Consider the following 27,886-nt stretch of genomic DNA (forward strand, 5'->3'; position numbering starts at 1 on the left):
AAATCTTAACAGGCCAAGTTACATGTTAACATAGGACCCCTTCATTGAGATCACCTTAACAATTTTTGCATCCATTGAACTTGTGAGTTCTTGGATTGTCTGCATTAATATCTTTGCAGGATGTCAGAATAGCCTCCCAGAGCAGCTGCTTGGATGAGAACTGCCTCCCACCCTCATAGATCTTTTGCTTAATGATGCTCCAAAGGTTCTCAGTAGGGTTGAGGTAGGGGAAGATGGGGGCCACACCATGAGTTTCTCCCCTTTTATGCCCATAGCAGCCAATGATGAAGAGGTGTTCTTTGCAGCATGAGATGGTGCATTGTCATGCATAAAAATGATCTTACTACGAAAGGCACGGTTCTTCTTTTTGAACCAGGGAAGAAAGGTCTGTCAGAAACTCGTACCTTGCCGAGGTCATTTTTATACCATCATGGACTCTAAAGGGGCCTACCAGCCCTCTTCCCATGATTCCGGCCCAAAACATGACTCCGCCACCTTCTTGCTGACGTCTCAGCCTTGTTGGGACATGGTGGCCATTCACCAACCATCCACTACTCCATCCATCCGGGCCATCTAGGGTTGCACGGCACTCATCAGTGAACAGAACTGTTTGAAAATTGGTCTTCATATATTCTTTAGCCCACTGCACACGTTTCTTCTTGTGAGCATTGTTTAGGGGTGGCCGAATAGTAGGTTTATGCACACTTCCAAAGTTTTTGAGGATCCTACATCTTGACGTTTGCGGGACTCCAGAGGCACCAGCGGCTTCAAAAACATGTTCGCTACTTTGCAGTGGCATTTTAGCAGCTGCTCTCTTTATCCTATGAATTTGTCTTGCAGATATCTTCCCTATTTTGCCTTTATCTGCACGAACCCGCCTGTGCTCTGAGTCAGCGACAAACTTCTTCACAGTACGATGATCACGCTCAAGTTTTTTGGAAATATCCATAGTTTTCATACCTTGTCCAAGGTAACGAACAATGTCACGCTTTTCAGCAGCAGAGAGATCCTTTTTCTTTCCCATATTTGCTAGAAACCTGTGGAATGCTTAATAATGTGGAACATCCTTCTTAACTCATTCACTGCCATTGACGTCTTTAAACGTCATTTTAGACACATACCTTGACTGCCATTGACGTCTATAGACGTCAATTGCGTTTTTCAATGGGGAGGGCTCCTGGGTGGGCTTGGGAACGATCTGGCATGGTTTCAGGCTTGTAAACAGACTGTACTAGCGATCCGAGCCGCTAGATGGCAGCAGTGCCATTTGGATGATTAGTATCTGCCAACATGCAGAGATGCAACATGCAAGATGCAAGCTAACAAACTGAAGATCGACCACAGTGGATCTAGTTTGCACGTGATCCAGCGAATAAATATGCTTACTTCTTACATCAAGGATGGAAAACATGTGAACGGTATGATGCATTTACATTGAATATTGCTATATAGACTAACAACAACTTTGCTAGTGCTAGCTTGCTAAGTCTACCGTCCTGTTCAGAGTCTTTAGCGACCATCAGAGTCCCTAGCAACCTTGACGAGACTGACGAGATAACAGTGCAATCGTGGTTGACATACTACTGAAACGCTAACGTTAAAAAGTTGATTTTCACAAAAAGATCGTTTTCTCCATTTTTTGGTCAAAAACAGGTGTTTTTAGCATAACCAACCCATGTTCTACTGACGATTACTAAAGAACGGAAAACGATAGAAACAAACCGATTTTTCCTGGTAAAAGAAGAGAGTCTACTCTTTCATTTGGTACCTTTGGTGTTTACATAGTCATAAATCTCACCGTTCGGTGGATCTTGGAAAAACGGTCAAAATGTTGTAAAACGTCTGGCAGTATGGAGCGCTCTGCACTGAAAATGGCTGGCAGCCAATGAGTTAAGAGTCATTGCACGAGAAAACCAGGCAAAACCAACAGGAGGTAGGAAGATGGGGGTCGGCCAAATCGGCTCATACTTTGTATATGTGATAAGTATGTGGAACTATGAACAGCCATATATATTTAAAACCCTCGAACTCTTTTTGTTGTGGAGTTCTGGGGCCCCTCTCAGAGAACCTCAAAAATCCAACAATTCATGGCTGAAAATGACTGAAATTGCCATTTCTACCCTGATTATCCTGATAAAGATATGAACATGAGCTTTATACCCAGAACTCCATAACAAAAAACAGCTGGAGGGTTTTAAGTAGGCCTATATGGCTGTTCATAGTTCCACATACTTATCACATATACAAAGTATGAGCCGATTTGGCCGACCCCCATCTTCCCACCTCTGCCTGGTTTTCTCATGCAATGACTCTTAAGTAGTTTTCCTTTAATTGGGCTTACCTGGCAAACTAGTTATCACAGGTGTCTGAAATTGATTTCAATGACCCAAAGAGCCCTGAGACACAATACCATCCATGAGTTGAATTGAAAAACAAAAAAATGAATGTTTATGAGACTTAAATCCGATTTGCATAATAATTTGGAACGCGCTGTAGTAGGGACAACTGGTGGGTGTGTTTATCTGTAATAATGAATGATGACATTTGAATAGGATGTGTGACTCACTCATAGCCCTGTTCATCTGTATAAAAATCCAATAAGGTTTCAATCTTGACACATGACATGGATCACTGACCACGGCTGGATTAAAAGTCGCAAATCTACATCTGCAACTGCCATCACTGGAGTTATCAGGTATGGTCATATGTAATGCATTCAGACAACTATATATTCAATAAACAACTTTGTGAAGAAAGCTTTGTAAGTTTTTAGTTGAAAATGAAGAGTCGATAATAGTTTACCATAATTTTTTTTCTCATAGAAATGATCCTGTTTTAGATCATTACCTGCCTAATCTGCTCACATTCTTAGTTGATTGGTGGGTAGTTTCTTCTTGATGCACTGTTTCTCTTTATATCCATTATCCACATATTCATTATCCACTAATGCTCTATAATATTGATGATAGTTAGTGTCTCTTTGTATTTCAGGTGTAGATTCTCTGTATTTACTTCCATGGTATCATCACGTCTTTCAATTGAACTTCATTCAAAAGTGAAAGTGATGGTTGTGTTGTAAAGCATGTTCTAAAATGAATAGTTCCGGTCCTTGATTATGATTGTGTTGGATCTTACAACGGCAGAGACTCTGATTCAGACAAACATATAGCCTACCTTGACTGCATTTCGTTCTATCGTGATGTGCTACCACAACTTAAATAAAACATTTCTCGTTCCTGTGCCTTTGTTTCATGAAATCTTGCCAGATTGGCTATGGTAGGTTATGGCAGATCTGAGTGGCTCTGGGCAGATCCAATAGTTTCAAACATCAGCAGAGTATCCGCATTCAAGAAAGTTCATGTTTGGCAATGGAAAGTGTCCAGAATCTCTGTACAGTATGAATGTACGAGAGTATGGTAGGACCAGGCTAAAAAGCCTGATAAAAGATGATGATTTTGAGAAGTGGAGAAAGAGAAGTGGTCGGACAGATGTTGAGGGTTTTTCTGTTTGTTTAGGCAAGTATCCATATAATAAATGAGACAATGTGTGGAATCACTATCGGGAAAATGAATCGCTTCAGGGCCAAGTAAGACCCCTCCACTGGCGCATTGGGTTACGGTCCACCTTGTTGGGATTATTTTCCTGATAATGACTGGCATTCCATACATTATCCCTTAGTTTAGCATGTATCCTACCACACTTTGTGTCGGGTCACTCTTATACCTTCAAGTAAAGTATAACCAGAAAAACTAGATTATGTAAATGGTTAACTGTAACACTTTACATTACAGATCAGTAATAAGTGGGTAATGTAATATGGTAATATATGCGATTTCATGGTAATAATATTTTTAAACCACATATTACAAATAATTAATGTGTAATTTTTAGACAATTACTGTGCAATTGCCATACAACAACAATGCAAATAACTTGGATTTAAGGGTAAAATAATATGGTAATAACTGTTGTAAATATGTACTTATTATTTATTACTAATTATTTACTTATTACTAATTATAGCAACATGATGGACTAAATTACATAGTAATTTCTAAGTCTTATGGCACAACTACACAGTGGTCAAAGTTTTTGTAGTAGTTTGATGGTAAAATGTGACCTGTTACCTGTTGTTATAGGAAGGGAAAGTGAAAACCAGCGCCCCAAGCGGTTGCGTTCCTATCGAAGAGCAGCTCCAATGTTAAGTCCCATCGACCGACTTTTCAAATAAATACTATGCAAATATACCAGCGATCTTATCCACCAACAAATATTTTTCAGTCTGCATACTGTAATAATCTACTAACTGTGAAAATATCAGACCCTATTTCGCCTTATTTATTTATTATTTAAAAAAAAAAAAAAAAAGTAATTGCTCTTTTCATTTCATAAACGGACAACAACTACAACCGACGTGACTTTACCCTTCCACGTTACTCACCTAGCATGGTTTGTTTATTAGCCTGTTAGCTAGTTAGTTAAGTTGACAATCACACTTACTGCCAGGTCTTGTGTGAGTAGGAGCACAACACAAGTTATCCCACCATAAAGGTAATCACCACGCGGCTTACATCGCTCTCTGTTATTTCAAAAATATGTAAAGCCAGTTTAGCAAATTGCCGTTTTGATCAGTTGGAGATGAAGCGCCCAAACTGGTGACGTCAAATGCTACTGTAGCTACTGTAGTTCGTTATCACCATGTTACAAACAAACTCAAAACAATTAAACTGATCCTAAAAAATAAAGTATGACCACTAGAAGCAATAGAGCTGACCTAAATGCATCACATTTTGAAGGCATTTAACTAAGTTCCTAGCCTAGAAATCTAGACGCACCCTAGCGGCCAAAAATATTTTTGCCTAGCGGGATGGTCTAGGGTCGCACCGTTGAGGCCAAGACTGCGCCAGGCTGCAGATCGGCCTGACCAATCAGAACGCTCTATCTGTATACGGAGTCCTTGAGCCCGAAGGCATCACGCAATAAACAAATCAGAAGCAACGAAAGGCGGGTCTTGGCATCTAACTTATCTTTCACACACAACAGCGCCGACTCCGATAATTAGATTTAAAACGTTCTCCTGCTTGCTAGATTTTCTTCACTGTTGATTCGCTGTTTCTCTTTGAGTTTCCAAGTTAATGTTAAGGCTGCTACGTCTATCATTGTCCTATACTTGTTGCAGAGCTGTGTAACATAACATCTATTTGCGTCTGTCTTGGTAAGTTCACACTTGAAATAGCGAATCTAATCGGAGCTGCCAAGTGTCACGCTTTGAGTGTGACAGACAGTCAAACAAATGTTCGACGAACGCATCTCACTGTCGCTTGCAATTTTCTGAAACTTGGCAGCCCTGTTGCCGTTTTGCCGACCGGCTACGATTGGTCACAAATGCTGGCCTATTACGTGCAGAAGCAGTTTGAAAGACAACTGTTCATCCCACCCACAGGCTTCAACTCTGTGAATGGTCTGACCCCAGACTATACATTTCTGTGTAGTTTGGCTTGCCAGGCTACTAAGTTCCCATTGTGGGCCGAGATATATTTTTTCTAAAAGAAAATCCCATCCACTCCCGCCTCTAGGAACGCAACCAGCAGGGGGCGATAAGATTACTTTCCCTCCCTATGATGAAATAAATGAGGTCATTTTACAATAATTATATGGTATCAGGGCTGTAAAATAGGCCTACTGTTTTGTTTTTTCGAAAGATTTTCTGTACGGTGGGGAGTTTTTGAAGAGACAAAGCAGTATTTTACAGCCCTGATACCATAAAGTTTTTTTTAAATTACCTTATTTATTTCATCATAATAACAGATAACAGGTCACATTTTACCATCAATCTAACTACTACAAAAACTTTGACCACTGTGTAATTGTGCCATAACACTTAGAAGTTACTGTCATTTAGTCCTTCATAGCACCATCATGTTTGCATTGTTGTTGTAGGCTATGGTAATTGCACAGTAATTGTCTAGAAATTACACATTAATTATTTGTGATATGTGGTTTAAAAATATTACCATTAAATTGCATACATATTACCATAACATTACCCACTTATTACCGATCTGTAATGTAAAGTGTTACCAGTTTGTCATTTGACTTTCACACAAAACCCTTCTTTTTTTTAAATCTTATTTCTTCTAGAATTGAGATTGGATATGCTGGATATACTAACAACTACAAACTCTCCAAATGAAACAAGTGGCACTGACCACAGTGCAATGATGAGTGCTGTTACACTACTTACCACACTGCCTAACATCGTACAGCAATGCTTGAACATCTATGTGGTATGGCATATACTACGAGGGGCTAGAAATAGAATTGAATCTGACTTTTTCACTCTCAACCTGGCGTTGACCGATATTCTCTTCAACATTGGTAATCTGTTGATAAGGCCATTCATTAGCTTTCCCGCTCAAAAGGTTTGGACAGGAGTTTTTGCTTTCTTTACTGGGTTCATTACCACTGGCCACCAACTGTTCCAGACGTGTGTCTGTGTGGAGCACTACCTAGCTGTGGTCCACCCTGTGCTCTTCCTGAAGTACAAACCACTGAGATACAGACTGACCTGTTCTGCTTTGATCTGGCTGATGACTCTGATGACCAGCTTGATGTTTGCTGCGTTTGTTGATTTCATAGTTATAGAGATATTTTGGCCAACACTATCCCTGATCCTATTGATACTGATGTCATGTTGCTGTCTGGCAGTGCTGAGGGGTCTCAGTAAGCCTGGGCCAGGTGATGGAGAGAGAGGTAGAAATCAGGTCAAGATGAAGGCCTTTAGAATCATCTCAGTGATAATGGCTACTCAGGTCATCATAATAGCAGCCAACATAGTTAATTATTGTGCCACAAGATTAGAGTATCTTAAGGGAGTGAAGGACGTGATTTTGGCAGTCTCTTTTTCAATCATGACGACTGCATACCTTGTCCATCCTCTCCTCTACCTTCACAGAGCAGGAAAACTAACCTGCACCCCAACTCCCTGATTTTCTATATAACTTGTTGCATTCTCAGTGCAATAGAGTGGTGTAATACCACAATGGTTGGTGACTGACTGCATTAGAGAGCTTTTATTTACGTGCTGTATGATGCTAATAAAGATGTTTGAAATGAGGTGGGACCTAGGTTGAAGATAGCAATGCATATTACTTCTCTCATCTCCCAAACTGTCCAGGAATGTTTAAATGTGAACTAAATGATGACAAATTAACTTTGAGTGATCAGTTCCAAAAGTCCCATTTATGAAACCTATGGTACTATGTCATGATTTTAGAAATTGTAATAACAACTGTTACATTAAACATATTGTTTAACATCACAGACTGAGAAATCTTGTTTGGTTCGATGAGAGATTCCTTTGCATAAATGGTCAGGATGACTTTTCCATTAATATGGGGTAAAGTAAAGAGGGGAATCATAAAATATAGTTGTACTGTCTAAAATCTGTTCTAAAATGTAAGGCTATGAAAAAGAGTTGTAAACGCACACCAAAAAATGAGGTGCAGGCAACTATCACCCTGCGATCTGAAGAAGGCCGTAGGCCGAAACGTTACCGCTCTTAATAAATAGTCTGTCTAAACTCAGAGTGTGCGGCATCTCTCTCTCCTTACTAAAATTCAAGGCTGCCATGAATATCTAATTTTTTGCACTGAAAAAACAAATAGCTGGATTAACTTGGATTACGCTAGATTTTATCATGTATATCAGTTGCACATGAATGAAATGTCTAGGTTTACGAACCTGATTCATGCTGTGATAGCCCAAATTCATCAAGTAATTCCAATTAAATTAATTAAGTTTATAAGTTTATATGAAGTATTTTTGTAATTTCAACGTCATTGTGTTATACAGGCAGCACAGAAAGTAGGTATTCAGATGTATTTAGTATTTCAATATAGGTGTTAATTGTAATGTAATATGGTTTGATAAATTGGACAGCCCTGACTTTTCCTATTTTACAGTGAAGTGTAGTAGAATAGTGGCTTCTTGGACAGTTAATCGATTTGTCTTTATGACAACTACTGACCGATTTTTCACATAATCTTGTGATGCAAATGTCAAAGTCATATTTGCAAATTACACTCCAGGAATTTGGCATGCCCATTATCTTACACCAGAATCACAGGTGGATGAAATCAATCATGCACTGAAGTGTGCAAGATACACAGACCGAATGGTATTCAAATTGGATGAACTCATGTTGCCAAGTATGCAAATGTCCAGTGCCTGCACATTTATTGGTGTTAAAGAATTTATTATGTTATTATCATTGTTTAGTACATTTAGTGTGTCACAGTTATCTTGCCAATATTTTCTGTATATGTGCACTTCTGATGCAAAGATTATTCTTGCCAACATTGTCCTCATGTACGTCAAGGGAAACAGATGTACCTGCAAAAGCAGGATATGGGAGACAGGACTACTAAGGACAAGGTCACACTTTCTTACAATAAAAAGTTACCCTGAGTTTCAGAGGACAGACTGTTTTGGAGAGGGGAGACATTCCTCTCTGAGCACTCTCTCCTCTCGGCCGGGAGTCATTGCTGAAAACTATACTACTTGTTGTGGTTCTTGTGTCATAATATTGGGAAGATTTTCCTGACAATTGGCACCCATGGTGAAGCTATTAGTAAGATACATTAACTCTATTGAGGGAATATCAGGCTGTACATTTATTCTGAGAAAGAAACAGTACATGAAACATATTTCAAACAAAAACTGGAATTGTAGAACATTTGCCAGAACAAGGACCCATGTTATTGCCATGACACAGTTAGTTACACTGTAAAAAAAAAAGAGAAAAGTTAGGGCTGTCCAATTTATCAAACCATATTATGTACATGAAACAAATCCTTGTTGTGTTCAAATTGTAATTTTAATCGAGTAATCCACTCTAATTGAACTCGGGGGTACACAGGGAAAAGTAAAAGAGGGTTTCTCACATTTACTAAACCACAAAACGAAAACGAACAGTCTAGTTTTGAATGAAACAACCTTATTGTGTTGGTGTTGTTCCACTGTTGTGGATTTTGTTATGGCAGACAAAAAGGGGGCAATTGACATATTCTCAAAGTAATATATATAAGACTAAAGTATTGTAATGACAAGAAATGCTGACAAACACAATCCAAACCAAATATTGCACTATGACAGATTAATGTAATTTAGAGGAAAGACAAAAACACAAAAATATAAATCCTAAGAACAGTGCATTGTCATTTGCCCATCATGCTTTTCTTGGTATTTTTATGTGGTTGTAACAGAATGATGTAACATTTTGGTGCAAAAATGCATAAAAGCAGCCCATAGCTGGAGGCCAGGATGGCAAAAATTTCCACAGCAACAGTGTACTTTCCTGGTGAGCTCACGTAGGCTGGGACAAATGCTATCCACACAGCGCAAAAGATCAACATGCTGAAGGTGATGAACTTGGCCTCATTAAAATTGTCAGGGAGCCTCCTGGCAAAGAAAGCCAGTAGAAAACAGACAGTTGCCAGCAGCCCGATGTAGCCCAGCAAAGCAGCAAACCCAGCCAGCGAGTGGGCTGCACACTCCAGGACCACGGTGGCACTGCGGATGGTGGCTTTGTTTTGTGAGGGCAGTGGAGGGTCCAGGGTAAGCCAGAGCACACACACCAGCACCTGGATCAAGGTGCACACACAGATCCCCATCCTCTGCTGTGCCGGCCCAAAGTAGCGCATCAGGTTACTGCCCGGTAGTGTGGCACGGAAGGCCACAAGGACCACCACTGTCTTACTGAGGATGCATGAAATGCAGACCACGAAGCTCACCCCAAAGAGGGTGTGTCTCAGCATGCAGGACCAGGCTAGCGGCCGGCCAATGAAGGACATGGCGCACAGGAAGCAGAGGATGAGGGACAGCAGCAGGAGGAAGCTCAGCTCGGAGTTGTTGGCACGGACAAGGGGTGTGTCCCTGTGGAGGATGAAGGTCAGGAGGACAGCAGATGTGAGCATCGCTCCGGATATTGAAAGAACCGTCAAAACAATCCCCATTGGCTCCTGGAAGGAGAGGAACTCCTCTTGCTTTGGGATGCATTCTGTCCTCAGGTGGTTGGACCAGAAGTGCTCTGGACATCTTATGCATTCAGTTGCACCTTGATTGAAAAGAAGACAAAAGAAACCAAAACATGAAAAGACATTTTATAGTAAGTGAGCACTATAATGCTCAACTTTATGGGAAAGTGAGAACAATTCTGAAAGTGACAAGAACTGTACCTGTTTCATTACTAATTTCTCCATCTGGACATCGTATACAGTCAAAACAGCAGACTGGTCTTCCCTTTTGCAGAGCCTTCCTGGTTCCAGGAGTGCAAGGGGTACTGCATACTGACACAGGTATCTGCAGAGAAACCGTGAAAGGCCCTGCTAGTGACTAAACTCCAAACATTATAATCATAGCAACTATACCCTCGTTCTGTTATTTCCCACCATGACACTGATTTGCAGCAATGTTCTTGCAAACATTTCTACAGTGAAGAAAGGTTTTGCCCATTCCAGTTCCTGCAGAACAGTATCTCTGTTGGTGAGCAAGAGCTGCAACAAGTAATCGATTGTCGACTATTTAATGAATCACTTCCAAAATAGTTGATCATTTTGTGAAAATATCTCAAGATTCTCTTAAACTTGAATATGCTCTGCACATGACAGTAAATGAAATATGTTTGATGTGTGCATGGACAAAACAAAGCATTTGAGGACACAATCTTGGTCTTTGAGAAACACAATCCACATTTTCTCTACCATTTTCTGACATTTTAGGGATTGAGCACTGTGGGCACTGAGCGCTTTTGTGGTGCAGACTTTATGCTATTAATGGCTCCCCCCAAAACAGACTGTCCTCTCTTCTCTGTTCTTTTCGAATTTCTTTGTGTTTAAGAGGTAACATAAGTTTGGTTAAATGGCTGCTTTGTTGGTCAAACTCATTTTACCTCGGTGATCCATCCACCACCCCACACCACTTTGGAGAGGTCCAGCTGGAGTTTTTGATCCGGCCTTTTGCTGGAGTCATACTGCCCCACCTTCACAAACTCAGCTGTGCCTCCATCACCTATGTGCCAGTTGATGATGTCATACGAGGCAGAGGGGTCTCCATTCATATCAAAGTTGACAGTATCTCCCAGAGGTGTGGTGAAATTCACCTTCTTCAGATAGTGAAGGAGCTCCAAATATGGAATAAACACACATGGGTGGGGTGGAGTGGGGTTCAGAGACAAACACAGCAGATTTTTCATTCACTGAGCAATTCAATCTTAAAAAATGATCAAATGACCATGCATGTAAATGTAATGGTGTTAGAATGCCTGCCCTACCTGTTTTGGTGTAATCGTGTCGACACTGGGACATGTTCCATTTTGAAATGGCCCCTGGCCTGGTTGGCAAGCGAGCATGTCCTGAATGGCATGAGCAACAGCATACACAGCCTTGTACACATTGTAGCTCACTCCCAGCTGAGTCACATCTGAGTAGGAGTTGGCCTTCTCCTCCACGCTCTCTGTACCTGTGCAACGGGGCCTGTTGGCTCCAGAGGAGGAGTTTCCCTCCAGCGAGCACTCAAACAGCGTCTCCCAGAACTCTCGCACAAACGGCTCGGTCCTCGACCCCGCGGGCTTGATGCTGGTGAGGAAAGAGCCCAAGCCTGGAATCTGGGCCTTCCTCAGAGCGAAGCCCAGTGTCCCCACCAACGAGGGCAGATTCTGAGGGGCTGAGATGTCAGGGGATGTAACCCAGCCTTCAGTGCCTATCCACTGCCGGTCACTGATGTTCTGGCGCACCACCTCCTCCAGGAGCGCTTGTGCATCTCTGGTGATGGCAAAGATGACCACCACCCTCGCTGTGGACAGACGAATGGTCTCCACGATGTGCCTTATCCTCTGAGGGGTGTGGGCTTTGGGGATGACTTGGCTGAACGCAACACATACGTTGGAGCCCTGCAGCTCCTTCAGGAGCAGCTGCACACCGTAACGGCCGTAATCGTCGTCTCCGAACACGACCCCGATCCACGCCCAGCCCAGCAACTGCAGCAGATGGGCTAGCTCTTTGGCCTGGAAGGCGTCGCTGGGGACGGTGCGAAAGAATGTTGGGTACTTCTGTCTGTCACTCAAACATGCACAGGAGGCAAAGTAGCTGATCTAAATAGAAATATGAAAAATACTGAAATAGATTTTAAGATTTTCATCTTACAGCTACGATTTCTTTTAGTTCTTAAATGTAGAGTCTGTAAGTATGTATATAATTTCATTACAACAGAATGAACTCATACATAAGAACGCTGACAGTTAAAGCCATTATGTCACTATTGTTATGAGCCATTTGCCACACAAACGTTTACAATTTAATAGATCACCTATAAAACATGTGTAACAATACTTTACTGTTCACAAACAAATAAAACACAAAGTCCTGTAAGGACTGTAAACATCACTTCAAACTTAATCCAAATTATGTTTATATGTAAGCATTTGTTAAACAATTACGTTTTATCAACATCAGTTGCATCTTCACTTTTTGCTATACAAATAGCTATTTAAAAGTATTAACCATTTACAAAGCACTGAAACACTGCACTGCACTGCACTGCAATACACTAATCATACAGATAATGGCCGCGTTTCCCAGATTCGTTAAGAAGCTCTTAAGTGCTAAGAACTAATTAAAAGTGTTCTTAGAGTGCTCCTAAGAAGTTCTTAGCACTTAAGAGATTCTTAACGAATCTGGGAAACATGGCCAATGTCTATAGATGGTCTGCAAAGTAATTATTATCACCAGGTATAAGTTCATTGTAATAGCTGGTCTATTTATCACCATATTGTTTTGTCAAACTATTTCTTAAAATATACATATCACTCACTACAACTAATCATTATTATTATTATTATTATCAAGTATTATTTCCTTGTTTATTTAAAGCAGGGGTCTCAAACTCAAATGAGCTGGGGGCCACTGTAACCAACATCAACTGGTTGGGGGGCCACATAGGTTGACACCCCCCCCCCCCCCCCCCCCCCCCCCCCGGTGTAAATACTGTATAGCCTACCTATCTAATCAGCATATGATGTCTGGATGACAACTACCTCGAATTATGCACCTCTCAGTAAATACTGAATGTTGAACATATTTGAGCAGTTTTACTTTACTTTTTTTGTCCTTTCCCCTACATAAGAAATGAACAGCAAAACAGTAAAATGTAACAACAGTAAACTATGGCTACGCCTACTAGGCTACTAACACAACGCTTCAATGAAGTAGCCTGGTCAAATCAGTGCCTGTCAAGTGACTTTGTAGTTTTTCAGCTGTCTGTACGGGGTCCAGGACACTATCATCTCAATTACCACTGGCACCTCCATTATGTTGGGCAGAGGGTCGAAGCATGGTAGCCGCTAGAAAACACTGTCGTTCACTCAAAAGACGCACCTTCACTGAAGCACCCAGATCACTGTCAATTACGATCGATCATAATCTCCAAAAGGCAGACATAGCCTACTTCAGAATCAGATATGTGAATAACAGACCCAAGACCTCATGAAACGTGATTTTTTGTTTCAACATTTGATGTATTTCTGCTTCAGTTTGTGCAAAACTATGTCCTGCATGCATCGCTTTCGCGTCATTACAAACCGCACGACTCCTGCGTGTAGTTTAATGAGGGGGCTAGTTCGTGAAAACGTTGCTTGAATCGAAACACTTAATATCTAGCAGGTGGAGTCTAGGCTACAAATGAGACTTATCACCGTACTTCCCGTCTGTTTTAACCCGTGTCGTTTATCGCATAAAAAATATCCTCAAGGGGCGACTTAGGCATTATTATTTTGACAGAAAGTTGCGGGCTGGAACATGTTGCAAGTAAACAATTGCTAATTCGTGTTGTTGTCACGAGCCTGAGCTATGGTAGCGCAGCCATAGAGCCCAGCCCACGATTGTTACAAAATATAAAATGCCCAGATGCATGCGCGGGCCGCACTAACATTAAGCTTCGACTTCAGGCCGGGGGCCGCAAAATATCATCTCGCGGGCCGCAATTGGCCCGCGGGCCGCGAGTTTGAGACCCCTGATTTAAAGCAACACCTAAGAGTTTTTGGTACCTTAAAATAATGTTTCCAAAATAATTTCAGCGGTTCATCAACTCGTAACAGAGTGAACGGCACTTCTGCTTTCACTTTGCAGCCCTCTATCGGCTATAACCGCACTATGTAACTTTACGAGGTGGGGTAGTGTATCTGTATTTCAATGGAATGAGACATCAGAAACTACAAATTTGACTTGCTTCGATGTCGCAATACATCATACTTTCATAAAATCATGCAACATATTTTACCTTGTCTGTTATTTGCTGGATAAACAAATAGTGTGTGTGCGACAGAGGAAAAGTGCTTTAGTGTTACATTTCTTTAATTCTAAGTTTACCATTAACTAATGATGCATGTTAAAAATACACATTATTTTACAGTAACTACTGTCTTAAGTTTAATTGACTAGGTTTGCCGTTTATAATTGATGAATATTAAGTGATACCAAATAATCCATAATTACAGTCAGCAGACAGGATATATCATGATCAGCAATGTGCCCTAACTCACCATAGAGATGTTAAAAATAACCCAGCTGACCTAAAGAGGATAGATATAAACTACAAAAGAATAATGTACTGGAAATATTTCATTTTCAATTTGCATCTGCAATTACTTTAATTTTGTGCTTGTTGTGACACAACATATTTGTCCACATTGGATCAGTAGCCTGTTAAAAAAAATGAAAGCAGGATAAAAACAAAACAACTGAAATACAATTGGTGAGTCCATTCATAGTAAAGAATAATCCATAATTACAGTGAGGGGACAGAATAAACAGTTACCATAGGGATGTCAAAAATACCCAGAGTCCGGGCAACGGCAAGGGAGCCAGACGACCTGGCATCACCGATGATGATGGGCACCTGAGGGGTGCCAGTGCAGCTGGACCCCCACACCGCAGCCTCCTGCCCCGTCACCATGGCCAGCGCAGCCCCGACCGTCGTCTGCTCCTGCAGGCAGGTGTCAAATGCCAGGTACCCCAGGGTGAGGTTTGGCAACAAGCCAGAGCTGCGGTTGATCTCCTCAATGGTGAACACCATAGTCTGAAGCCAGCGATAGTTCCTTAACATGAACCTGCAAAAAAAGAGGACTTGTATACATACAAAGCCATGCAAGGAAGAAAGAAGACAGGACTCATTGTAATGAAACACTTTCCCCCTCTACTTACTTCTGGCATGTAGCATTGCTCACTTGGCCTTTGAATGTCAGATCAAGCTGAGGTGCCAAGACATTAACAGGAAACAGCCCCCCAATGATCACATCTCCGTCCTTGTAAAGACTATTAGACACAGTCTTCCACTGTAAACGACAGGCAGGCTCCTCACCACCAACCTGGCCCTGACCACAGAGGACTAACAGCAACCAGAGACCAACACTTACACCCATCACCCAAACTTTACCTGCAACAGAGAGAGACAAATGGCAAACAAGGGCCTGACATCCCCCTCACAGAGAGAGGCAAGAGAAAGGGAGAGCCTGCTTAAGAAGAAGCAAATTTGCCCAAAGCAAACTATCCAAATCCCTTAGTGTGGGTGAATGAGTACACAGGAGCACAGGTAAGTGGGCTGGGGTGGTGATAATTGATCAAAGCCCAGATGAACCATGGCTACAGATAAACAAAAACACTGTACTTTACATTACCTCACCTCAATTCACAGGACCGGGGAATCTTTCTTATAGATACAGTATTTGAAGGAATTTGGTAATCTGTCAGTACTTCAGCTATTTTGCTAAGATGTACTGCATGTGAGTTAAGTGTAGTTTGATGAGGGAGAGCATGACCAATTTGACATGCATGGAGGGGAAAGTGTTCAATGTACAATCCACAGGGAGTCATGCTTAATTAAAGCAAATTAGATAATTGTTGTGACTCTGGAGGCAATCTTGTAGAGAATAGAGATGAAGGAAAAGTGAGAGGATTGCGAGGATTGTCAGGGTGACCATCGGCATGACACTGAAAAGTAGGACACTTCTACTCAAAAGTGAGGACAACCCCAAAATTGAAGAAAAATAATAATAAAATAAAATAAAAATGTGTGGTGTGTGTAACTGGACTTGTAACCAGTTCAATTCCCAAGCAATGGACCATGACTGAAGTGCCTCTGAGCAAGGCACCCAACCAGGCGTTGCTATAAGCAGGCATACAACTACACTGGGTTAGTGTGTGCTGTACCTCACTTGTGTATTCACGCTGTGCTGTGTGAAATTCACTAATTCATGATTGGGTTAAAGCCAGAGATGAAGAGACTTATGAAATCAGTGTACAGTACATTTATTAACTTGAAAACATTGCCTGATGTCATTTCATGTAGAAATCTGAAATCAGTGTCCATTCATGGAACTGTCAAACATTCCCAAACATGTTTTTTTTGTTGTGCTGTCTGAATGCATATGTCCGCATATCTACTATCGGAACTTTTCCTGCTGCCGACCTAGTCATGTTTCCGTAATGTTGCCGCCAAAGCTGCTATTTGAACAACAATCGCGGGAAAAATCTGCACTTGTCAGTGATGATTGTCGTGGAAAAAAACACTGACTTTAACTTAAAGAGGAATAATGCAGGATTGGCAATTTCATCTCTGGTTTCGGTTTCGTTTTTCGTTTTCACTCGTTTTATGCTTGCATATTACTCTGCAGAGCTTCCCCGACAGCTTTAGCGTGTATATTTATACATATATAGGCTATATATAAATATATAAATGGCAAGCGTGGTTCTTCTTGTTCCTTTCGCGTCTCTGACTTCCAGATGTAAACAGCAGACTATCGTTTATCAGAAAGTTGCAAGGTTGTAATAGCGGAGAGGGACACTAGGGGCGGGAGGAAATGTGACTGTTTTCAATAAAACTGGGCAGTCAAGCAAAACAACGATTTCTAAGCGATTTTATGACTATGAAAAAGTTGCATAGGGTCTCTTTAACTTTTAATCTAACTTAGCACTCTGAACAAAAACCAGCGGAGAATGATCTGAGATGAGAAGTAGCCGCTTGTGGCCTTTATTCGCAGAGTCCTCCAAGACACAACTCTGAACAAGCAGAGCCTAAGTGTTGCCAAGCAGGAGTCACGAATGATGGATGCCCTCTGCAGCGGGATGTCCACGACCCAGGCCTTGGAGAGAAGGTGCGCACGTTCTGAGGAGGCCCCCTTTGGGAGAGGGGTTTAAAGTGTCCCCACAACACCTCCTTTGTTTACTTCTGGCCAATCTTGCCCAGGTGTCTTCCCATTATGTAAATAGGAGACCCTTGTCTTCCAATCAATATAAAAATGATATCATACGTGGATGAGGCCACTTGGCCTGCCCCTTAAATGATTTAATTACTCTACAGTAGGCCTGGGGCTACAATGGGCCTGGTTCATGACCGGGGCATGACCGCTCAGCTGTGTGTGTGTGTGTGTGATATCATCCTTCTGCTCCTGCCCGGCAACACATGAGGCCTACATGAAAATTTACCACATGATCAAAGGAAGTATTACGTGTATTTAAAGTGCCCGATATCACTGAACAGTTAGCCTTTATCTCTCTAACACGCTGCAGATCTATTTCGACCTCACTCTGACCGTCACTACGGTCTAAAAAGGGATGGTGACGGACATTCCTCGGTCTCACAGATCCATAGTTACCTTCGTAACCTACAGTAATGCAGCAAGGCTACTCCCGGTGTGAAAACTACACTCGCATGCACAGCTGTCAGTGCGGCTGCATTTATTAGCCGTCATTATCTGCCCAGCGAACTAAAGCCCGCAATGTTCAAGGACTTTTTACGGCAGGTTTTTTTTCGTTGTGCTGTCTGAATTCATATATCCGTATATCTACTGCCAGAACTTTTCCTGCTGCCGACCTAGTCATTTCCGTAATGTTGCCGCCACAGCTGCAATGTGAATGCAATCGCGGAAAAAAAATCTGCACTTGTCAGTGATGATCAAGGGAAGTATTACAATACGTGTAGCCTATTTAAAGCGCCCTATGTCACTGAACAGTTCCATCTCTCACGCTGCAGGTAATGCAGCAAGGCTATAGCCTCCTCCATACTCCCAGTGTAAACTACACTCGCTGTCAGGCATGTAGGCTATCTGACAGCACGGCCGCATTTATTAGGCATTATCTGCCCAGCGAACCAAATTGTATCCGTTTGACACAATGAGTGTATGCTAAGGACAGGGTAAGAATATGGACGGGGTTTGTGAAGATGCGTGCAACGGTGGTTGCCAAGGGTCCGAAATGAGGACAAAAGGGCAAAAATGAGGACGCACAACAGAAGTCCGGACAAAGGGCTCGAAAACGTATGGTCACCCTATTGCTAGTGCACCCACTAACAACTTCTCACACACACACACACACACACACACACACACACACACACACAGACAGAGCAACACATATGCATTAGCAACAGTTGAAAGGGCATATTTATACCACATATGCACTCTGACCCAAATTTAGGTGCTGCCTTTGAAAGACAAGTGGAGTCCAGTATCGGAACCAAAATAATAGCCTATAGTTATACCCTGCGTGAGTAGTTCGACATTGACAAGCAGTTGTAATGTCATAGCATGCTAACCTCGACAACCCAACAGTATTTTGATGTTATAGCTTAGTGACACATGGCATCCTACATAAATCCACAATTAGCAGAGTCAACTTGAATGCAATAGTTTTTAACACATTTGCCAACAGCAGTATTTACACAGTATTAAAAAGTCCGTAAAAGCCTGCTTTTTAACATTTCACAATATAATGTGATAATAGGCTATTCGTTATCTATGGTAGCTTGTATAGAAGGTCGAAGAACAGATTTATTACCTTTGCTAAAAATTCTCTGATTTTCCCTCGAGTTTTTTGCCAGTATAGGTGTGGAGTCAGTCCTAACTTTTTTATTCATAATAGACTTGAAATGGTCTTGAAACCTACAGAAGCCTTGATAAGATCCATTTGTACCCAGAAATGGGGGGTTGGGGGGATACACCAGCACAAAATTCAGGTGCATCCATATTTTTCATTGCATCGCTTTTTTATCGCTCTCCTTTCATACAATGTGAATTTATTTATTATCTATATTTATTTAAAAAAAAAATGTTTAACAAGATGTAACGTTTGTCTTTATTTGAAACACACACACGTATATATATAATTATTTATACATTCTATATACTGACATTTCTGATATTCATAACAGCAAACTTTATGCCGATTATAGCCTACTATTCATATTACAACTCCACCTCTTAAATTCAGCTGTCTGGTTGAAGCCTCAAAATATTGTAAACAAAGCTAGCTTATCATACTCTATCTGTGTTTCCCAGTAATGGATACACCCACTTACTAGGTAGTGGTAAGTTCAAAGGTAGGCCTACCGAGTATCTTCGTCTCACTACACGTCCCAGCTGCCTCATTCATCATGTCAGTATGCCAATACTGTCGACGTGATGCATAGACGCCCTCACGGATACCCATTGGAACCCAAAAGCAATCCCTTGACTGCTCTGTAGCCTGAATGTGGAGCTTCGTGTTTAATTTCATTGACAAGTGAATCAAGCTCTGCATCAGTATAGGTACTGTAGGCTACATTCCCCGTACCGAGAGGTTATCATCCATCATACGGCGGTACAGTGTGGAACGTGAAACCCCAAGAAAACCTGCAATTGTAGACATGGGCATTAATTCTAGCAAGTGTTGTAGATATTCTTTGTTGATGTTAATGCTTTGACGCCCTCTTCTATCTCTTCTTTCCAATTGGATCGGTGGGGGAGGATGTTGTTGCTGTCTAGCATTCTGTAACGCACGGCTCAACTTTGACAATGTGTCCGTCACTTCCTGAGGTACTGGCACATGCTGAGACACAATATCCAGGAACACCATCTCCTGTGCACATATAAATTCCAGGTAGCCTGGATCAACCAGGGCATGTTGTAGAGCACGCCATACTCTACTGTGTAGTCTCTCCATTACGTGCTGTCTTAATCTTTCCTGCTAAAAGAAAACATTGAGAAATGCTGAAAACTGAAGCTGATCTTCGCATGCCTAGGTCCAGAAAACAGCCATTTCCAAACGTCAAAGTTTCCAAAGTAAAATCTACACCAGTGAGTGAAACACAGCGAACGAGTTCGGCATAACGTAAATATCGTGTCACCGTCACATTTTGTTTATCGCGCTTTTAGCGAGCCAGAACTCCGCTCATCTGTCAAAAAATTAAAAGAACCTAGTTTGGTGATAAGGAAAATAAGTTTGGTTACCAGACTAAAATAATACATGTGGTATCCGCCATTCATTCCGACATACCAGCACTCCGACATTGACGTCCAATTGTCGTAGTGGAGGCATGTCTCTTTATGGGAAAAAGTCCCACCACTCCGACATTTTTTTTTTTCATGGTCGCAGTGGCGGTATTTAACTTTTTTTTCAAACAACGTGCCATTCCGACATGAGGTCATTAATAGGCTATTAATGTCATAACTATATCCAATTGTGTAAAATAATAAAGATTCATATTTAAAATGTCATTGTGAAGACTTCTTGATATGGTTATTATGTGTCTGTTGCGTGCGCGACTCGGGGAGGTGAAAGCAGTTCTGTACATGGCAAGTTCTCATTATTCGCGGACTAAGTGGAGCTAAATTAAGTTATTATTTTGCTGTCACTTCGTCTGTTTTATGGCCTAGAAGGTTGTATTTGGTATCTGTGGATAGCTCTAGCTCTCCTCTTTTATCTGACATGCAAGCCATATATTTTTGACCACGGTTTCACTAGTAGGCTAAATCAGACGAAAGTAGCGGTAGCGGTAGCCGAAGCTATATGACATTCTTATTTGTTTGTCACTTCGTCTGTTTTTATAACACAAAAGGATCGATGTGTTTGATATCAATGGAAAGCTCTGTTTCTTCTCTTTCATTTGATATGCGTGTCATGCCTGTGCGATGCCTGGTCCCGGAGTAATTCAAGCGAGAGCAGTGGCTGTGGGTGAACGCAGAGCAAGACTGTAAATATGATATAGGCCTACTTTGATTTAAATTCATGATTTTAATTTATTCTCATACTTGATCGTACAGACACGTGTCTAGTCTCGTTGGAAAGCCCCGGTTCTGCTCTTTCGTGCAATATAGGTCTCATCTCGCTGTGACTAATAATCGCGGAGCAATGTAACAGAGAAGAATGGGTGTGTTTTTTGACGCACTTTGCGTCCGTCGGGCTCATAGGGTCCGTTAAATTGACTTGGAAAAAAATAGGATTTGTAAACTGTCGGAATGGGGGTACTAAAATGTGTCGGATTGGCAGCATGTCGAAATAGCAGCATGTCGAAATAGAGGCATGTCTAAATGGAAGCATGTCGTAGTGGTGGCATGTCTGAGTGGGTGGTTGAACATAAATGTGTGTTGAATGTTTTAACCCTTAATTTTACGAATGCCATTTAGATGTCCATCATTATCAACAACCACTTGGTGATTTCTTTAAATCTAAAAATATTTATTCCATTTTTTTATATCATATATTTAAAAATAAAAATATGTTATAATTCCATTTGAAATGTCTGGCATATTAATGTATTATTGGTTAAAAGGCACACACTGTTAAGTTACATGGAGAAAAGTGCTAGCCTGGATGCCAGACCGAAGTTTAGCCCCGCCTCCATTCTTTTTCTGCAGGGAACTTCGGTCTGGCACTGCTCCGTTCAGCTGCTATTATTCGAGATACACTTCGGCTCGGACCAATCACATTTCACAGGGCGGGCTTTACGTGATGATTGACATATGAACAGCAGTGACGTTCACGGCTGCATGCGTCCTCGTTCAACGAGTTAGGTGTGAGACCATGTTCGCTTAGGTTGATTTTGATTGCAACAGAAACGCTATGGCTATGAATGCATAATTTGTTCATGCAGTTTGGCCTTTCGTTTATCTTAGCTATTGAAACGGAGGTTTTATCACGGATTCGCACAACTATTTCTGAACACTTAGACCAACGAGGATATGTGGGAAAACTTCAGTTTCACTTTCACCCAGTTAAAACAGCATGTTTGGGTGATGTTGTTCCCGTTTGTTTAAAAATGTCTGTTTGCTCGTTGGGTTAACGACACACTTCCCCAGCTGTTCATTGCATATACAGTTTGAAGGAATTATTTTTTAAAAACGAAGGAGGATGTTTTCCATAGCCTATCCTGCTACATATTTCTGTCTTAGATTTCGCAGATACTGACAGCCAATAACTTGTTCTGTTTGGTTTGGTCTATCCAATGAGTGCAGAGCTATCCCCCCCGCACTGTATCGGTTGAATCACGCCCCATAATCGCAGCTGAATGGAGCAGTTTCAGACTCATATTCTGATAAGAATTGAGTATGACGTCGTCAGGCTAGAAAAGTGCGCCATTGTGGCGAAAGTGATTTTCCAGGAGTGCACAATCCAAGTCGTTCACTCATTCATCAGAACCATTCATTTTCCATCCGGTAAGTTGATATGACTCATATCTGGTGTTTCTTTATAACTAGCCTAGTGGGTTATTCATGCATTACAGGCCAGTGCCAGTGATTGATCTTTTGGCCTATTGAATTTTTTCAGTCGGTACTTTGTTTGAAAACATGTTCTTTCAGTCTATAGTTTATTTTTAAAACACGATTTCTAGTAGGCTAAATGGTGAGCTAGCTAGCTAGCAATATCCATATAACGTGCTTCACTAGCAATGCATTAGCAATTGTTTGCAGTGGCAATTTGCTTTCTAAATAAGACCTACTAAGTGTAGCGGATGTGTACTCTCTCTCTTGCGTTGTGTTATTGATGACAACTGGCGTTCTCTCTCTGGCTATCACAGCCGTTTATTCTGATTGCACAGAAGTGTTTCACAGTCATAACATTGGCAATACAGAGCTCCAGCTAGTAAAACATGAGACAAGGCTACTGCCGACTGGTTAACAGTATACAAGAGACATGAAGTACCAGTATGAATTAGAAAAGGATAGAAAACTGTACCTGATTGCACAGAAGTGTTTCACAGTCATACCATTGCCAATACAGAGCTCCAGCTAGTAAAACTAAATGGAAACACAAACGATTCAGTTCGCACCTCATACAGTGTAATACCTAAGTTAGACTACCGAGCTAGGTTATAACCAGACTAGCAAGCTAGCACCTCGTGGTGAACTATTTCACTGTAAGGCAATAGAAACAAAACAAAATAGTCTCTGATATAAAGTTAGCAACCTCCTGTATGAATCTACTATATGCATATTAGCTTGTTATTACGCTAGACATGTTTATTTAGCTTTTGCAGCGGAGCTCAATATATGCGACTTACCATGAGACAAGGCTACTGCCGACTGGCGATTGTGTATGAACTTGCCCTGAACGTCGGCAGAATAGCACCAGTAGATGGCGCTCGAGTTATGTGAAAGCCTGTCTCATAGAAAAACTAGTAGCTAAATGAAAAGTTCAATTTTAATAGCAAGTATATTTACTCTGCTACATAAGCTACAACCTATGTCGTAGTTTATTTCGGGTGGTGCGCGGTTGATTGGAGGAACCATTTTAGTACTGCATCTAGATACAAAACAAAAAGTGAGTCGTGTACATTCATTTCTCAGATCTAGCTAGCAGTGACTAAAGGCGTATTCACACCTGCCTTGTTTAGTTCGATTAAAACAACATCAAGTTTGTTTCTTGCTTGGTTCGGACCTTTTTGACTGGTGTGAATACAATCACTTGAACTCTAGTGCGGACCAAACAAGCGAACCGAGACCCAGCTGAGGAGGTGGTCTCGGAGCGGTTTCTATCGAACCCTGGTGCGGTTTGTTTATGGTGTGAAAGCAGCCCGACCTCGATCCGACCCAGTTGCAGAAATCTTCCTTTTTTGGATTTGATGAGCTCCCGTAGTTTTTGCGCATTATGGGAAATGTAGGATATGCTCCGTGACGCACAACAGCTGTAAGCAGCAGTGGGCTAACGCTTTTTTGGCAACAATAATTTGATTTTGCATCTCCTACCCGTTCCGTCTTCCGTAGGCCTGATGTTAGCATGTTGGACACACGAGAGCTCTTCTCAGCTGTTTTGCTGCACGTCTTCATCGTTGCAAAATTACGAGCTTGATATTGTTAAACTTGCATCAAACGGTCTTGACGCTCAAGCACTTCTGCAAAGCTGTAACTAAACTATATTGCTAGAATAATAACGAGTACAGTACGCAAACATAGTATTTACGTGGGCCAACTTTGACTTTGGCTTCCTATTCTTCACCCCACCTACACGTTTACCAGTCAATGGTTGAAAGTAGCACATGTGCTTTTGTTTATAAATTCTGGTCCGGTTGCAATTAATCACAGTGTGAAAGTGAATCACACTAAAAAGAAAAAAGAAAAAAAAATGGTCCATACCAAAGTAAGTGAACTAACGGACCTTCCTAGTGTGAATACGCCCTAAGGCTTCAATTAGTATATGAATAGTGCTTAAGCCTACCTTACATTGCCAGACTTTGCAAAGATTTGGAAAAGATTTTTGAAAGACTACAGTCTCAGACCCTCTCACATCTAAAGACAATTCATTGAGTTTTTAGTCACAGACTAGTCACAGGCCAGTCTCAGATTAGGATTTTGCAAAGACTGTGGTCACTATTTACAAGACTGCTGCTAGATTCCTTCAAATTATTTCCATCGTGCACTAGGCTATACGTCATCATCAACAGGAACTCACATGATCGGCTACTCATCAAAGTAATTTTTTCGCGTTTCTGCAGCATTGTTTGATAGTGTGACATCACTAACAGATATAGAGTTGTTCTGTCACGTAGAATATAATAAATTATAAGAAATGAAATAACAAATAATCATAGGCTACAGCTGTAGCCTATTTTGCCCCTTCCGTTTTCGTGTTCGTCGACCGAGGTCACTATTGGTTTTTAATGTTCACGTCACTATTTGCATGAGCCACGACTGAAAAGACTTACGATAATATCAAACATGTTTGATATTGTCGTAACGGCAAAACTAGAAAAAGACTGACTCCGACGGACTTAAAACCGCTAAGATTGGCACCTTACACTAAACGATTTAGATGACGGGAGCGCGCCGAGATTCTAGTACAACTGGCAAGATTTCCGCCCGATTTTGGAAAAGTAGTCGGCGACTGTTAAAACAGACCAAAATCGTGCAATGTAAGCCAGCCTTTAGCTGTGCTAGCGATTGGTCTGCAGCAGTGCAATTTGCAGCTGCTTCCAATTTGCGAATACGAGTTGTGACCTGTAAGGGGCGCTGTTTGGCCCAATTAGCATCTACCCCGAGGAGCAACCACACCCGCGAAGAAAACCCAATGAGAGACAGCATTAATAAAATACATCAGCTTTATTTTTATTAAAAAGGGAATGATCAGCGCGGCACCACCCCGGACTCTATGCACCGCCGTACGTTCCTTCGGCCGTCGTCTCGCCGGAGGGAGCCTAGATCACAGCCTGAAAGGTTTGGAAGGGTAGTACGTCTAAGGCTGCGTTTACACTGGCAGTTTGAAGTGACCCAAATCCGATTTTTTGCTCTCATGTGGCACGCATCCGATCTGTGCCACGACAGTGTAAACAGAAAAAAAACACATGAATTCCGATCTCCTCAGATCGGATACAGGCCCCTTTCGTATGTGGTTTTAAATCAGATATGGATCGGATTTGTGTGCATGTGTCTACAGTCTAAACAGACAAATCGGATATTCCAGTGCAATGTGTCCCATACGTCATTAATCTGTGACAATTTTGCGCCTGGTGACGTTAGGTTACAATTCCAAATGGGCGCGCTGGCGGAGCGTGTTAAAAGTTGCCCTATTGATAGACTATTACGTTTCCGTAGACCATTTATTGAGAATAAAACATTTGTAGCCTACCTAATTATGTACAATCGTAGGCCTATAGCCATCCAAATATGAATGGTCTACTGTAAATAGCCTACAACCAGAGCAGTGATGCGCGGGCTGATCCAAATCGAGCGGGCGACCGCAGTCACCCGCGGTTATGGGTCAAGAAAAAATATTTTTAATGATATGCGGGTCATGTTTGGTCGGGTCGGTAAAAAAAAATATGCCGTTCATTTTTTGTAATTTATATCGTACATAATTGTCTTTAAGAGAAATAAATAATTTGCAGCATTCCCACTGAAACGCGATTCTATCCCCCACATTTTGTCACGAACATGTAGAAAAATGCACTTGTTGTTTCTGCGTAGACAGACCCTCGGCTACACTTGACATGCAGTTGTGTTCTGTTCTCAGAGCATATGCTTTCTCTGTCTATGATCTGCAGCTTTTTTCTGAAACTGCTGCCTCTTCGACAGAAAATTCGGCTACTGAGCAGTGAAGTTGCCGATGCAATGCGGGCTTCTCAAGTCTGATAATTTGCAGCAAGATCGAATGGTATTATGGAAAGAAAAATAAACTAGAAGTTTCCCAAATCAGGAAATGCTTCTTAATTTAATGTCATAGCCTACAATTGGTATGATCATGCAATGTGCGTCCTTGCGCAACTTATAAAGTGTCTCGTTGGAAAGCCCCACGTCTGCTCTTTCGTGCAATAAAGGTTTAATCTCGTTTCAATTTATAATCACGGAGCAATGACGCACTCAATCGGGCTCTTTTGGTTTTTGTTTTGGTCCATTGATGAAGACGTTAATAAAGAGTTTCTTAATAATATTCTATGCCTGCATTTCATGCTTGGGAGAGCTTCAAGGCATTCATGTGAGGAACGGCTTTAACAGAATTTGTATAGGAAAATCCTTAGGCTATTATGTTCAATGCTGAGTCAAATAGCCTAATTTTTGGATGAATGCTGACACGGAAGAAAGAAAAGGTAGACTAAATGCATGTTTCCCAAATTCTGAGCAATTATAGGCTATATACAATTAGGCAATATAGCTATATATTATTGTTTTAGGCTACATGCATATGAGATACCAATTTTGCGTAGCTCAATGACGCTACGACTAAGTTAGACTACTTTTTACAATAAGCGGGTCGGGAAGCGGGTCGGGTCCAGTATTTCAATAAATAGCCTATTTTTTTAGAGTTGCGGTCGGGTTAGTTGTAAACGGCGGGGCGGGGCGGGTCGTTCAGACACGTACCCGCGCATCACTGAACCAGAGATACATTTCGTGAAATTTGAATGTGTAGACTTCAGTCACATGTCATTCATTTCGTCAGTCCCTCGATCTGTTTCAAGTTAACATGAGTGCCATTATTTATATAGTCACTCACAGCAAATGCAATTAAATAAAAAACATGACCTAGACCTGTGCGGGTTAGTTGCATAGACAGTAAAAGAGTTGTAACACCCGTCTCTGGCAAAATGAACTGATTTTATAGCGCATGCACGAGCAATTATGATTGCAAGCTATGGATTATTTTTATGTGCCGCGATCACACCCAAAGAAAGTTAACACAGCAACCAATTGCTTCAGACATGTAAGAAAGCAGTTCATCAACTATATTAACAGGTTTTATCAAGTCGATATGACCAAAATAAGCCTATTTAAAGGTTATTGTGAGCTAGCATAATACCGTATGGTCTGCAATGGCTAATCACAAAATATGTTATAGGATTCACGATTTTAGCACTGTTACAACCATGACGCTATACTGTTACAACTGTAGCCTACCGCACTTTTTTTATGGCTGCGTAGGTTGGAACAAAGGTAGCCTAAATGTCACTGTTAAGTAGAGATGCACCGATCGCTCGGCCGCCGATCAGAATCGGCCGATTTTCACGTGATCGGCCACGACCGGCGACCGGCCGGTCAGTCTGAGACATGCCGATTTTATGCCGGTCAAATGCACTCGCACCTACTTGTAAC

At 41.5% G+C, this 27,886-nt stretch overlaps 1 protein-coding gene across 1 annotated transcript; it reads right to left on the reverse strand.

Moving 5' to 3' along the window:
* Positions 1-9,218: 9,218 nt before the first annotated feature.
* Positions 9,219-15,163, reverse strand: LOC134099512 (extracellular calcium-sensing receptor-like). The gene is made up of 5 exons (XM_062552401.1): positions 14,872-15,163; positions 11,333-12,151; positions 10,952-11,182; positions 10,239-10,362; positions 9,219-10,117 (listed from the first exon to the last, which is right to left on the reverse strand). Exons 1-5 carry the CDS (start codon positions 15,157-15,159, stop codon positions 9,219-9,221), a joined length of 2,361 nt encoding a protein of 786 aa, XP_062408385.1. The 5' UTR covers positions 15,160-15,163.
* Between the last annotated feature and the right edge of the window lie 12,723 nt (positions 15,164-27,886).

This window comes from Sardina pilchardus, chromosome 13 (genome assembly GCF_963854185.1).
Source record: "Sardina pilchardus chromosome 13, fSarPil1.1, whole genome shotgun sequence".
NCBI classification, from domain to species: Eukaryota; Metazoa; Chordata; class Actinopteri; order Clupeiformes; family Clupeidae; genus Sardina; species Sardina pilchardus.